Consider the following 14,707-nt stretch of genomic DNA (forward strand, 5'->3'; position numbering starts at 1 on the left):
AAAATGGGAGAGATTTCCAGATTACTGACTCTTCTTTAACCTGTGAGTTGTTGTGGGAGCAAGTAACTTTCTAATATTGCAGATGAAGTTTTCAAGTATTGGATATTTTGAATAAAGTAGATATGAAAAATGAGGAGCAAAATCTGAAGGATTGCAGATGTACTGCAAGTTTAGACAATAAAATGGCAAACAACTTGGTGTAGATTTTGTGCATGTGTGGGGAAAAAAATGTGTCTTAATTTTGCTTATGTAATACTGAATGCCAAGCAGCCTTGCATCTCAGGAGCCCGTCCTGGGCTATGATAGTTCAGTGAAAACATCAGCCCCCTACTTGCTAGCATAAAGAACCAAACTATGTTAAGGAAAGGAGTAAAAGACAAAACTGATAACATAATGTTACTGTATAAAACTATGGTTCAGAAATGCTTTTAATATAACGTGCAGTTCTAATTGCTTATTTTCAGAAAGGATACCAGACTGAAAAAAAAAAAGTAATGTCATCTGCATTATAGGATGTTTTAAGTATAACAAAACTGAATAGTAGAGGACCGATCAGCCTGAAAAAGATTGCAAAACCCAATAATGCTGTGTGTAAACAGTTTTGTATAAGGAAATTAAGTATCAATAGATGGATTGAAAAAGTGCAACTGAATATTATTTCCACTTACCAGCTTTGAGTTATTTGATTCATAATGAATTTTATCTCCCTAAGAAGCCATTTTTAGGGAGGTCAAAAATATATTGAATCTAGAGGACACTAATTCATGTAAGGTATGCTTCCACAGAATTAGTCTGGTGTTGACCCGAACTCTCTGCAAGTGCATCTCCTCCAGTGTCCCTTGGCTTGGGACAGACACCGAGTGTGGGGGGTACTTTCGCTGAGGCAGGATGTGGTATTTCCAGCTAGAGTTCAGACTGTTTAGCTGGACTGTCGGTATCCGTTAATGTTTCTGTGCCTTCCAGCAGGCTTCCGTGTATGAGAGACTTTGTCCTAAGTAAAATCCACCAAGAATCAAGGGGGTAGGTTATTGCAGGAGCAAAGACTAAGGAACATGTCCTCAGGAATGCATATATCTATGAGGATAAAGTAAGCTTGATGGGGCATTTTAGGCTGGACAAGAACTAGGAGAGTAGATTAATGCTAACTGACCTGGACTCAATCTGCAGTGGAGGTGCAGTACAGAAGCTAATCTGGGACACTTTAAGGGAATGAGAATAAAATGCATACTCATGCAGGTCAGCAACAGTATTTCTACAAAACACTGTAATAGGTACTGGTAGCTTTCCTAAACTAAGAAACTAATTGTAAAGGAAGACTGTAACTTTCCCTAGTGCTGCCTCCTTGAGGAAGGAATGCAACTTTTAAATACCATGCAATAACATCTGTCCTTTAAATGCCAGCAGTACTTAACTTTTTCAAGGTGATGAGCTCTTAATAAGGTGTTAGGACTTCAGTTATTTTATGAAATTGAAAATTCACGTATGGTTGCAGATACAAAGACTTGCTGGGATTTTCGTAAGTAATCAATTGAAAATCCTCCTTTCCTTGGTACACCACCAAAAAAAAGATTTAGGCTAGTGCTAAATACCCGTTTGAAGTTTTCTTGTTATCTTAAAACTAGCTGTGACATTCTAGTTTCAGACTTCCCTGAATTACTTCTGAGGAATATGGGTTTCTTGCAATACAAGTATCAATATTCAGATAATATTGTGTAATAGTTGCAGGTAATGCTAGAGAGGAATAATCAGCTTCAAGGTAGCTTCAGAGATGGCTTCCAATACTAACATGAGGAAAAATGTGTTGGACTGTTAACAATATTGTTCTTGGATGCTGTAGAAGTATGCAAGAAATGGTACAGCTGGTTCTTGGAGAGGTGAGATTGTAGCCAAGCTTTAAGAATTCAGACTCCTTGTGCAGCTATGATAGATGACTTGTGTACTTTCCCTCTCAAACAGGAGATAAATTTGTCTCTGAGGACTTAATGTAGTATGCTTGATTTTAAAAGTGCTTTGGAAATACAAAGCACAAAGCGATTTGAAGAAGTGCTGTGCTATTTAACCAGCATTTCTTGCTACAGCAATTCAGAACTGTTGCTAATAACATATAATTTCTTGTCTTTCCAATTAACATTCCTTTCTTCTTGAACTGCCATTTTATTACCTGATAGTATAAGGAAATACCTTGCATTTCATCACCATGCAAGACTTGTATCAGGCTCTGTGATGTTACATTTAAGAAAGTATATAATATTGGCCCTACATTTACTTTCCACAGGAGAACATGGTTCTTTTTTTCTGTGGTGCAATGAGTTCTTCAGAATGCTTTCTTTTGAAGTGCCTGGTAATACCTAGTTACAGATAGGGCTTTTTTTTTTTTTTTTTTTGTAGTCACAGATGCAATGGCAATGCTCAGAAAAAAGGAACAGAGTTTGAGGAACAGATGAGAACAGCAGATGATGTGAAAGGAGCTAGAGAAGGTAGGGACATCATCCAGTGCAGGGGTTCATGCTTGTATAAAAGACATTTTATTGGTGTGGTTAAACCAGACATAGCTGATGTGTATCATAATCTGGCATGTCTACATTGGTTCTGAAAATAAGTGCCCAGTTATTCACAGCTGCAAGACAAAATGGACATAAGAGTAAAAAGTAAGAAGCAAATAGGAGATACACTAAGGAAGGAGGTAAGAGCCGCAGCATATTGCAGAAAGGAATGCTTAATTTTGCAATAGCCAAAAGTTTGTCTATTATATTAAGTGGTATAAGCTGGTCAAATAAAAGATACTATCTCTACCTGCAAGCCTGGCTTCTTTCTTTAGACCCTTATAGCTGTAACAATAGCCTCTAGGCATAGAAAGGGTATTCCTGTTGTGAGACACTGGAATTCCTACAAGGCCTTTGCTTTTTTTCTTTTGCTGCTTTGGTATTGTTCCGGACATTGTGGACCTCAAAAAAAAAAAAAAAAAAAAAAAAAAAAAAAAAAAAGAAAAAAGTGATGTTCTCATCTTTCTGTTGAAGGATGCAAAGGATTTGGAATTCTTAAAACCCTGAGGTGAAAGTATTGAATATATAAACGTAGATTTCTCTGACTTTCTGAATGCTATATAAGGTTATATAAAATGCTTGGACTTGTAATTCAGAAATTTTAAATCCTAATAGCTCAAATCCCCTAATAACCTTGTTATTAAGTCTGCCCCTCCTATTCTTTCTGTCCTATACTGTAAAATGAGAAAAGTAGATACATTTTGAAAACTTACGAACAAATGAACTAAAACTTAATGCAAAAAAAAAACCACTTGCAAAAGACAACTTGGGTGTTTTATTAAACAATGAAATTCTATTAACTGTTTCAAAAATACTTCAGGAGGTTAGTAACTGGGCCTGTGTAATGTAGAAAAATTGATTTTTTGAGTCATCCTGCAAAGTTAGTATCTTCAAAAAATGAAGTAGTTCAACATGTGGCTTTCGTTGTATTTTGACTGTGCTTTATACTGATAAACTGTTGGGATAGTGAAGATGGAAAGATTATCCTATCATTACAGCTGAGGGGCAGAGATCATAAAGCCATTTGGTCATAGAAACAGAAATACAATGCATGATCTGTTCTTTTTAGCACTGTTTTCTCTTGAGAGGTTTCCTCTACAGTAAATAATTCATACCAGTGCTAAAGCTCACATGGATGGCATAGTCTGTATGAAATAATTGGGAGGAATCTTAAGTTGGTGTTACACTTTTAAAGCACCTAAATTACTCCGCCTGGCTCCTTGTGTTTCTTCTAAACATACCTCTTCATGCTCTTCCTCCCATGATAGATAACTTAGTTTTGTAACAGTTAAATTAATCTGTGATACAGAACAAGTTAGGAATGTTTCACTCTGATCTGTTAAAGCTTCCCAAATACACTTTCCAAATCTCACTGAAGTTTTATCTGGTGCATCTTTCCCTGATAGAAACACTTCTTTCAAAGATACAGAATACAAACCCTTGGGGTCTACAGCATAAATGGTACCCGAGTGGCTGAGCAGAGAACAGATCTATGTTGTTAACTCTGCAAATACATAGCAAGAAGGCTGCTCGGACCTGGAGAGTTTCAACTGAAACAAGAAATAACGTGCTCAGAGATGCAATGTGTTTCTCCTCTATGCAGTGCTGGTTAGTGGGAGATCAGGTTCTGCAAATGCCTTATGATTTTTCAGATAAGAGGTTTTTAGTCACCACAAGTGCAGCATAAAAGGGTCTGATGGTGCTATTGCCAGGATGACATAGACTAGGTTCAGCTCACTGTTTGTCTCTACTCTTGAGAAAGGATTGGGGGAAATCCTGCAACCTATTAGCTCTTTCTTCTGTTGCTTCAGTTACCTCTTCAAGCCTGGCTGCTTTGATCTTCTCAGCGAACTACAGACTTATAGCATTCATAAGACAATGCCAAATTAAAACTGAATTTAAATTTCTCCCATTATTCAGCAATAATTTGGTCTTATCCAAAGCCAAGAGAAGCTTTGGATGACAGTGCAGGCCTGTTGTGCCCTGCCTTTAGCTCTGCAAGCACTCAAAAGTAGTTTCATATGGTATAAAGTTCTAAAATTAGATAGTCTCAAACTGGTTAGTGGGAAATACTGCATGTTGCTTTATGTCCCTGCTAGTACACAATCCACTTGACACTAGTATGAATCTTCAGTACAAGATCCATGGGCCAAACTTCTTTCAAGGGCAGGTTGCTTCTGATGTCTTCCAACCCAGAATAACACTTACGGAGAAGAAACAGTGTTATTGAGAAATCCTCCCCCTGTTCTCTCTATCAATCCTTGATTTGCTACTTAGGAGAGGAAGAACAATGAACAAACGGGAACAGATGGCTATTTTTGTCTCAACTCCATCTTGATCATCTGTCCTTTAAAATGTCACTTTGGTTTAAGAGTGTGTTTTAAAGGAGCCTTATGCAAGGAGGAGCATCTTCTGTAGTGAAGAAGCATCCAGAAGGCCTAAGAAGAGTCTCTTTAACAGCAGGCTTCCACAGGGACTCTCTCACGGCTCCATCCCCGGGAGAAGGACAGGCTCTTTTTGTGACTGAGGCGTTGTGTCAGAAGTTCTGCTCTGCCTCATGTAAAAATTGAGTGTCTCTAACCAAGTCATTTGAATACCTTGCACGCAGGGCGCAGAGAAATTCTGAGCACCTTAAAGCTGTGTTTTCAGCTGCAGCCTTTAATTTCTCAGTGCTTAAAAAACAGACGTTGAGTCTATCGTGTCTGGTCATTGCATATCTTGGCCTCTGTCCTCTAGGCTGCAGTACAGGCTCGTTAAAGCAAAATGCTGTTAAAATCGAGTTTTTCTAAGAGGGGCAAATGCAGTGGTCAGGGAGGGGAAGCTTCGCGCCGGTGGTGCTGGTTTTGTCGAATCATTTTTCCGCGGGCGAGCTGTCGTGACTGTGAAGAAAAATTTTCAATAAACCTCTGGCCCTTGCCGCTTCCAAGAGGGGCGTTACGGCTCTCGCTCCCCACCGGGGCGCGGGGCGTTAACGCTGAACGCAAGGAGGCGGGTGACCGGCTGCGGCACCCCCGGCCCCTGCAGCCCGCCCCGGGCCCGCAGCCGTTGCCGCCTCGCGCCGCAGCCGTTGCCGCCTCGCGCCCTGCCTCGCTAGGTGGCGCGCGCGGCCCGCGGCGGCGGGCGGGCGGGGAGCGCTGAGGCGGCGCGGCCCCGGGAAGCCCCCGGCGGCGCTGGCTGGGCCAGGCGCTGGGCCTGGGCGGGGAGGAGGAGCGGCAGCCGGCGGGGCGGAGCGGAGCGGCGGCTGCCATGAGCTCAGCCGGGGACCGGCGGCGAGGTGCCGCGGAGGTGATGCTGCGGACGGAGGAGCCGCCGGAGCCCCGGGCGGGGGCGGTGGCTGCGGCTGAGGAGAGCGGGGCTCGGCGGCTCGATCCCTGCCTGAGCCCGCCGCCCGGCGAGGAGGTAGGAGCGGAGGGGGGGGCGCCGAGTAGGAGCTGCCCCGGCCCGGGGGCGGTCCGTCAGCTGGGGAGCGAGGGGCGGGCTCGGTGGCGCCCCTCGGTGGGGGGGTGGGGGGGGGGGGGGGGCGCCAGCTGTAGCGGCCCGAGGGGACGGGCGAGGCGAGGGGCGGGGGAGGCTGCAGGTGCGGCCGGCGGGCTCCGCTCGGCCCCGCGCCGGCCGCCGGGCAGCGGCCCCGGGGCTGGAGGGAAGCTCCCTGAGGGAAGGGGTGGCGGGGGAGGCAGGGAAGGGGGGCGACTCGCCCGCCGGGCGGGGGGGCTCCCGGCGGTCAGGGTACGGCCGCCGCGGGGGGCAGTAATCTCCGCTCGCGCGTCCCCGCCGCCCAGTCGGTCGGAGGCTGCCGGGGACCCGCTTCCCCCGGCCGATGCATCAGCAGCCCTCGGGCTCACCCTGCCCCTCTTCCCCGGGCCCTGCTCGGCGGGGGCGCCTGCCTGGGCGGGGCGGATGTGCGAGCAGCTCCCCTCCTGCCCGGCTCTGGACTAGCCCGCTGCTCGTGATGCTTATTTTTGGAGCGAGCGGGGTGTTTGCATTCCCTCTGGCTGAGGAGGGCCTAGTCTTCAGGTCTCCCATGTCTGGGATGCCGTGCTGGATAAAGTTGGGATACTGCTGAGCTCCTGAATAGCTGCATAAGTGTTTCCTTGCTTCTCTCTCTCTCTTTTTTTTTCTTTAAATGACTGTGGCTACTACTCTGTTACTTGTTTTTTGTGGAAACCAAGTCTGCTGGTGACTGTACGGTCAAGCTCAGACCGTTGATGTCGTTAAAGTGCAATGATGCTTAGCCTGAGGATCTTAGGTGCAGTTAGTTACCCGAGTCTAGCTGTGTAGCTCAATCAGGATGGTGACAGTGGTGATCTTGCATAGAGCACTGTCACTATCCCGGTAACGGATAGGGGACACTTGAGATGCCTGAAGGCAGAGGGAGGTTTTGAAGTTGCACTTTGTAGGCGAATACACTCCCCCACCAACCCCCCAAAAAAGAGAGGAAGGCTACAAAAACAGAAGTAGAGAGCACTTGGGAGTATCCCCCTTTGTGACCTGTAGGTAGCCTCGTAGTGATGTAAAGCGAATAACATTCTCTTTGGGCAGATTATTTAAAATTTTCTCTTCTCAAGATAAAAGATAGTCCTGAAGCCATATTTAAAACAGCTTCCCCTCAGCCCATTCCTTCATGCTGGCAGTAAAATGTTGATGTGATTTATTTTTGTCTCCAAGAAAAAAAAAGAATGGGAAACTCTTGTTCAGTTTCGCTATTCAGAGAATTTTTTTCTTATGCTGCTCCCTTGACATCATCACTCCATCAATTTCGTCTCCCCATATGTGGTTATCTATGATTTGCAATAAGTCAGACCACTTACACATATCCCACAAATCTTGGGATCTTTGTTCTGTTTTTCTGTTCAGCATTTTCAACGAGATGATACAATGCTTAGTCCATGATACCGATATAACTTTCATGTGGTTAGACCACTGACAGCTTTTGTCTTACTTCTGGATTAAGATATACTTTATTAGTCAGCTACACATCCATAGTGGGCTAGAAACAAGTGTTGTAAATGCTATTAAAAATTGCAAAAATGAACTTTCAAGTTTGATTAAGATGATATTGCAAAGTGAACTACTTAACAGGGAACAAGTTCCATTAAAATATTAATTCATGTCAGCTGGATTCTATTGGTTTTATCAAGTGCCACTCATACTGGTGTTAAATAAGAAATAAAGAAGACCTGCCAATTAATAAAACAAGTTTCTTGTATAGTGCTGTCTGGCAGACTATGGGTTTTTGTAACTGAGTGCCAAGCCTGTTAGGTCTTACAAAGAATACAGAAACAACTTGTGTTCTTTGCTACTTGCAAGTCATTCTGTTTCCTTCAGGCATCTTCAGCTGAAATTGAACACTTGTTTTAATACTGATCTCTCTTGCTTCTTGCACATATTGGTAGCATGCTCAAAGCAGCAATATAATGTAGGTGTTTTCATATTTGGGGATTAATCACAGCTTTTGTGGAAGCATCTTAAGTGTCTCTTCCTGTGGGCCTTGCATTGCTAGCTCAGCTCTGTCACATATCAGTGTTGTGGAAATGAGAATGAGGGCTTTCAGTTCCTTTTCACAAAACATTTCCTTAGTTTTGCATTTTTTTTTAATTTTGTAATTAGCAATAACAATTTCCTCTAGCATATAACTCCTGATTTTCATTATGATTTTTAATTTTGTGTAGCACTTACAGCAATTGAAACTACAATAATGATGAATGCAACATAAGATATTTGTATAGCCCAGTAGAAGATTTTGCTAAGTGAAAACTTTAAAGCATATGCTGCGTGACATAATATTTTTCTGCCTGATTTGAATGTATCCTGTAAATAGCTGTGAAAGACTTTAGTTTTACTATTGAAATACACTTGCCATTTTGCTCTTTTTATTTCCCCTTATACACTGATTGTTTTCCCTTTGTAGGTTTGGGGTTTTTTTCAGTATTCTGAAGCTGGCATAGGAGGACATCATACTGAAGAACATGTTAACTTTCAGCAATATTGAAATGTTCCTGTTGGAGTCTCTAATGTTATAAAGAGCCGTGTGGTTTTCTGGTTTGGCTATTTTTAAAGTTTTCTATGCCTACCTTTTCATCTTAATGACATGCTAGGAGAGCACTTCAAATTCCAACAAAGGCAGCTTAACTTTTTGAGTGAAAGCGGAAGGCTTTTGGGAAAACTTTGTAGAAGAGATTTAGTGCTGAATTTTCTTTTTTTGTGTTCCTTAATGAAGTGTGATAAGTTGGAGCACTATGTTCATATCTTGCGGACCTGAAGAGTTGACAGTATAAGATACCTGACTGAAATCTTTTTATCAAGGAGTGAGCTTGGTATAAAAAAAAATAATCCTTGGGAAACACAGGTAAATTGTTACAAGGTTGAATGGGAGTATAATGATGAGGCAAAATGAAAGGAGTGATGAGGGGGAGTTACAAAAGCTTATCTTATCTTGGGCTTGGAGTAAAAAGGGAGGAGAAACAAAAACATCTAAGGGAAGTGCCAAGAAAGGGATATTGCTATGGGTACAGTATATACTACATAAAAGAATGTCTGAAAGGAAAGCCAACCTCAAAGCTAGACTCTGTATTTTTTCCTCTAAGTTACAAAATGAAGTAATGGTTTTAATTTTGTTTTGTTTTGTTTTCTTTCCATAAATAAACAGGAGAATCAACAGTGGATATATGGGAACATTAAAATGCCATCTGGAAGTGGTGCTGTTGTGCCTTTGGCTAAAGTTTCATGATAAGTTAACACTGCTCTTGAAAGATCCAGCGTGTGTTTTCCTCCCACTACCTGTTTTCTTTGTCAGTGCTAGCCTTAACATAGCTGCATAATGAATTGAGTCAAAGAACTGATCTGACCTAAAATGATATGGCAAAGAAAATAACGGTTAGTTTTCAACGCAGAACAATTTCCTGATTCATTCTACTGTGAATGTCTGCCCTCTCACATGCAAAGGGTTGGCTTTAGGGGTGTGAGTGAGTGGTGGAAAAGGGTAGACTACTTTTATTGCCAGTGCCAGCTTATATAATTTTAAAGTGATTGTGAAATTACAGTCTTAACTGAGAAACACTTGTCACCCCCTATTTTCATAACTTTGTAATGTGTTCAGTGGGTTTTATTTCAGGTCTTAATGATAAATATACAGTGAGTTCTGTAATCACCTGGAAGGAGCTTGTATGGTCTGTCTAGTAAGTACCTAATTACAGATGATGGTAAATATATTGTTGATACTGCAATTTGCAACAGGCCCCTCTTAGCCATTTTGGAAGGTGTCTTAAATACATTGAGCCATTAGAATGTTGTTTCTCTCTTTTGCAATTCATATGGAACCGCTAAATATTTGCGGTTGAGTCCTTTTTAAACATAGTATTATGGCTTTTTTTATGCCTAGTGTGCTTTTATAGTAGCATGCCTTGAAGAAATAGTGTTAAGTGGTTTATTTGCATCTATGTTCTATTGTTTCTTACTATGTCTTCTGTTACATTTCAGGCTATGCAACACTCTTTAGAGTAAAGATTAAGGACTGTGAATCTGTTTTGAATTAACTTATTCTCAGTGATGTCAATAAACTTTGCTTCTGTCCTCCATCACATGCTACTCCAATGTTTGAATCTTTATGAACATTATGAATGCAGGATGCTCATGGTAGATATTAGAAGAGCTTGTAATGTCAGCAAGCCACCTGCCTGAAGCATGTCTGTAACTTTAATCAGAGCAGGACAGTAACCTGTACAGCTAATGCAACTTCTTTAAATGGATGTTTCTTTAATGCATCATCTGTCAAATTAGTGGAATTTACACCTGCTTTACAGTCATGCATTTAATGATTGCTACTGTTAAACAGCCTTTTCAAAGCTGTAAGTTTGATACCAGTTTTGGACTATCTCTTTAAGCCAACTGTGCTAGTCCTGAGCATGTGGCTATGTTAGTGGCTTCAGGCCTGTGAAGCTGACTGTGCGCAGACTTGCCAAGAAATGCCGGGAGTTTGATAGAATTGTTCTGTAGGCCATCTGATGCTTGCACCACCCACTGAGATTGCTCTGCTGTAAAATATACTTAACAAAAAACCCTAGCAATTTTGTTTCTCTGCTTTATGAAGACCTAAAGAAATCAGACTGTCAGATTCAATGCTTACAAGTTTTTTCATGAGTTAAATGTATTACAGTAACGCAAAATCACTGGGAACTCTTATTTGAAAAGAATGCATTTTTCTGTTGTTCAGCAGTGATCTTTCCAGAGTTAGCCTATGTGTGGTAGGGAGGAAGAGTCCTCTTTCTTTCTGAGGAAAAATTAGATGTGGCAATTCTGTTCCTTTATTTAAGCATGGAAAGGAGCAGCAGAAGGAAAACAGCTTTTCCACACAGAAATCTTTACCTCAGATAGACATGGAACAGATTGTTAGGGGATGTAAACTCATGTTAGCACCACTGAAATCCATGCATTGATTTACAGCATCTATGGATCCTTCCTGATAAACCTGTGGAGTGTAATGTGTCTTGAGGTTTCTTCTATCCAGATATGTATACAAAAAAGAGGTGGTGAAACTTTTGTGGGTAGGTTTTAAATCTTGCATAAGTTAAATCACAATGTGAATATAATGTGATAGTTTATGCCACCATGAAGACTTCACACAGAGTTCATGAGACACAAGCACCTTCAGGAAATAACCTTAATAGGCTGACAGGTGTGGTCACTAAGCTGATGAAGATGCCAGCTGCTAACAGTTTCCCTGAGATAATGCATAGGAGTTTTGGCTCAGTGCTGCTCTAACACAGTCACAGAGCTTTTGGGCCAAGTTGGGTCACATTCCTGCTACTCAGAACACAGCCTGAGCTCATCTCTGCATTCTACTGAATAGCTATTTATCCTCATCCCACATTGTCCTATATATACACATAGGTGTTTGTCCTTGTGAAAACAGCCACTATTTCTTCCACGTGCTTAAGGCTTTTTTGTTGTTCTTCCTTTCCTCTTTGTGATAGCGTAATTTGTTCTTTCTAGTTTTTGAATCACTGGCCTGGAAGTGACTAGGAGTTGAGTTCTTCCCCAGCTTGCATGATTGCAGACCTAGAATAGCGCACTCGCTTTACATGGTGGATTTGGTCTCCTGAGTTCACATGATTGCTCCCTGGATGACTTCTAGCCTTTTCAGAACACCTTTTTGAGAGTGATGTGTGTACTTTGTTGCCCCACTAGTAACTTGTGTTTTCATTTTGATCCTCTCTCCTTCTCTGGCAAAAGGCTTTTGCATTCCCTATTGCCCTCATCTTAGTGTTGGTGCAGAAGCTACCTCCAGGAATACCTCCATACTTGAAATCATTCCCTTAGATGTGTTCAGTTGCAGAAGTTGGCTGCGAATGGGTCTCCAGAGGTATAACAACACCTCCTTTGAGCCGGAAAGTTGACTCAGGCTCTGTAGAGAATTATGTTTGCTCCATTTATGTGGAATAGGTTTTATAAAGTAAAAGAGGAGTTGCATGCCAGTGACCATCTTCAGTCCATGCAAAGCACAACCTTTGAGGTGAACTTACATGTATGCTGCTCTTAACATTTGCTTCAGTCTAAATCAAGAGTCTAGTATTCTCCATTCTACCCGTTGCTGGCAAAGTGCATTTGTCTTTTTACCTGTTTGTCCTCTTCCAGCACCCTTTCTTCTAATGCCTTTACATGATAGCAAATCCCTTTGCCATATTGTTCCAGACACGAGTGATTGTACCTATTTTGGGAGATCCTTGGACACTTCTAAGAATGGCAAAAAACCCCATCCTGGAGTTAGCCCAATTGTTGGATTGATAGCGACAATCTGAATTTCAGGGGCAACGCAGGCTTCCTTAGTTTTATTACCAGGTAAAAGGATAATACTTTATTTAGGAACAAGATCATTCACTACAGCCCAGATGAAAAATGATAAAGAGGCCTGCTAAGGCAACTCTTGTTCTGATTTTACAATGACCATTTAAGCAAAGTAGCCCCAAGAAATGGGACAACTTTCTTTTATTTGGCTTTATTAAAAAAAAAAAAGTTTTCATCAGGTTCATTATTTTAATTCTGTAGAATATGAGATGTGATTAGGATAGGAGAATAGATTCTGGATTTTAAAAGTTATTTCAATTACAGTGCAAATGCAGGATTTGGGGTGGCATTTTAATTTTACAGATTTCCGTTTCCTGTATCTGAACTCTGATTATTCTGTTAGTTTTTAAAAATATGCTCAGAATAGAAGTTTTTTTCTCCTTGTCGTTGTAATTCTTTACTGGGATTTTGTGAACAACGGTCTTTAAACTTCATTTAAGAGTGAAAGTCTATCAGCTTTTGTCCTCTGCTGACCTGGGTATGCCTGGGGCTCTTGGCTTTAGGCAGGCACTCCTGTCTGTAGCTGTTGAGAGCTTTTCTGAAGTTCTGAAAATGGACTCCTTTTCTGATATGGGAAAAGAGATTTCAGTGGCTGTCCAAAACTGCCTTTCTTCTGAGTGGCTCTTGGTTTTCTTTCATAGTGTTCTCTCTACTTCAGAATAGTCAAAATGGTTTGGGGGGGTGGGGTTGGTTTTGGCTTTTTTTTTGGTGGTGTTTTTTTGTTTGGGGGGGGGGGTTGGTATCTGGTAATGGGTTGGGGTTTGGAATGGTTTAACCATTTTTCTATCAGTGAATAACGTGGGCTGTAACTTCAAGTCAACTTTTATAAATCCCACTTGTTACAGTTACATCCAAGTTCAAGTGTTAGAATAAACTTTTCTGCTTCAAAACTTGAGCGAGATGCTTGGCAAGGAACTTTTGCTGACGTACGTGTTGACGTTATAGGTTTAGAAGCCTGCTGGCAGAAAACTCATGGCGAGATCTAGAACTTGAAATCCGCGTGGAGGTAGATGCTGGGGACATCCTTCATCGCCGTTCAGGCCACCCCCTGGTGCGGGGGCGGAAAGTGCCCCTCAGAGCTTCCAAACCTCTCATTTCTCAATATAATGAATTCTGTGCATCTGGGGTTTGAACTTCTGGACTTGGTGACGTGGCGGCTGCCTAAAAGCCCCCCAGCTCGGCTTGGGTTCCCCGGTGGGACCGCAGACGAGGCAAGGCGGGGAGAGCGGTGAGGTGCCCGGCCGCCGGCACGCACCCGCCTGAGCCCGCCGAGGCCCCAGCCTGGGCTCCGTGACTGGTTTTTCTCCCCGCAGGTGAAGGACATGGAAGAGACGATCGAAGAGCTGTTGAGGAGGCTGGACGAGTTCTGCGGGATAACGGACGCGGTACGTGTGCCCCGAGGCCGTGTCGGTCCCGGCCCCGAAGGCGGGAAGGCGGGCGGCGCGCGCGCCGGGCGGCCATCTTGACAGCGCGGCCGCCGCGGGAAGGGCTGCGGCGCTGCGCGCGCAGCGGGGCGCCGCGCCCACCAGGTGGCGCCAGGGCGCGCGCCGCCGGGCCGCCCCCGCGGGCGCCGCCCCGCCGTGGGGCGGGTGGCGGCGGGAGAGCTCCGGCGGGTCTGCGCGCGTTTTTCCTCCCTTTTCCTGAAGTGAGCTGGCGTTCTGCCCGCCCGGTTCGCTGGTCGGTGAAGTACCGGAGGTAGATGTCACCAGTACGTTCTAGAATCGTTAAGTAATCTGGCTTTCCATGGTCCCTGCCATTACCGTAGTGGTGGTGTGAAGCCTTCCGAGAAGACTGCTCCAGTGCTACAACAGCTGCACCGCTTTGAGACTCTGGCACTAGGCTGGCTGATGCAGGCGGAGATGTGTGCATTACGGCAACATTCAAGGACACCAGCTACAAATAAAGGCCACCTGTGCCACATGCTGTACAAATGCAAAAAGCTAGTTGTGTCTACCAAGAGCCTGCAATAAGAATGAAAGAGAGAGGTTGATATGGGTGGAATAACTGAGTGGGGAGTACTGATTAACGATCGGGCTGTGACTGATGTGCTATGCAACATTTGTAGCACACCCAGTTATCTTCACCATTGTCACTGCCTAATTGTTTGGGATAAACCATTTAGAGCAAGAGGTGTGTGTTACTATTTAGCTTACTCCAGCCTTTCTGCTTAAAGTAGTGCTCTTTGAAGGCTATGTGGGTTATGGTGTTCATGTAAAGGGAATGAATGATTTCTGCAGTCAACTTTTCTTTCCTTCCTTAGCCTAAAAACATAAAATTAGGTAGAGGAACTGGTACTGCCTTTTAACCCTTTCTGAGTGTTTATC

The 14,707-nt window shown here is 43.2% G+C and overlaps 1 protein-coding gene across 2 annotated transcripts in view; it reads left to right on the forward strand.

The window, feature by feature from the left end:
* Nucleotides 1-14,707, forward strand: part of BCAS4 (breast carcinoma amplified sequence 4) — a 93,387-nt gene that overhangs the window by 41,065 nt on the left and 37,615 nt on the right. Inside the window, exons 2-3 of one of the 2 annotated variants that reach the window (XM_049816796.1) lie at nt 5,818-5,942; nt 13,697-13,768. In XM_049816796.1, coding sequence (XP_049672753.1) covers nt 5,832-5,942; nt 13,697-13,768 — 183 coding nt within the window. In that variant the 5' untranslated portion in view covers nt 5,818-5,831. Of the gene's footprint in view, nt 1-5,789; nt 5,943-13,696; nt 13,769-14,707 lie in introns of those variants that run through there. The other variant, XM_049816795.1, reaches the window with a different exon arrangement.

This window comes from Accipiter gentilis, chromosome 14 (assembly GCF_929443795.1).
Source record: "Accipiter gentilis chromosome 14, bAccGen1.1, whole genome shotgun sequence".
Taxonomy (NCBI): Eukaryota; Metazoa; Chordata; class Aves; order Accipitriformes; family Accipitridae; genus Astur; species Astur gentilis.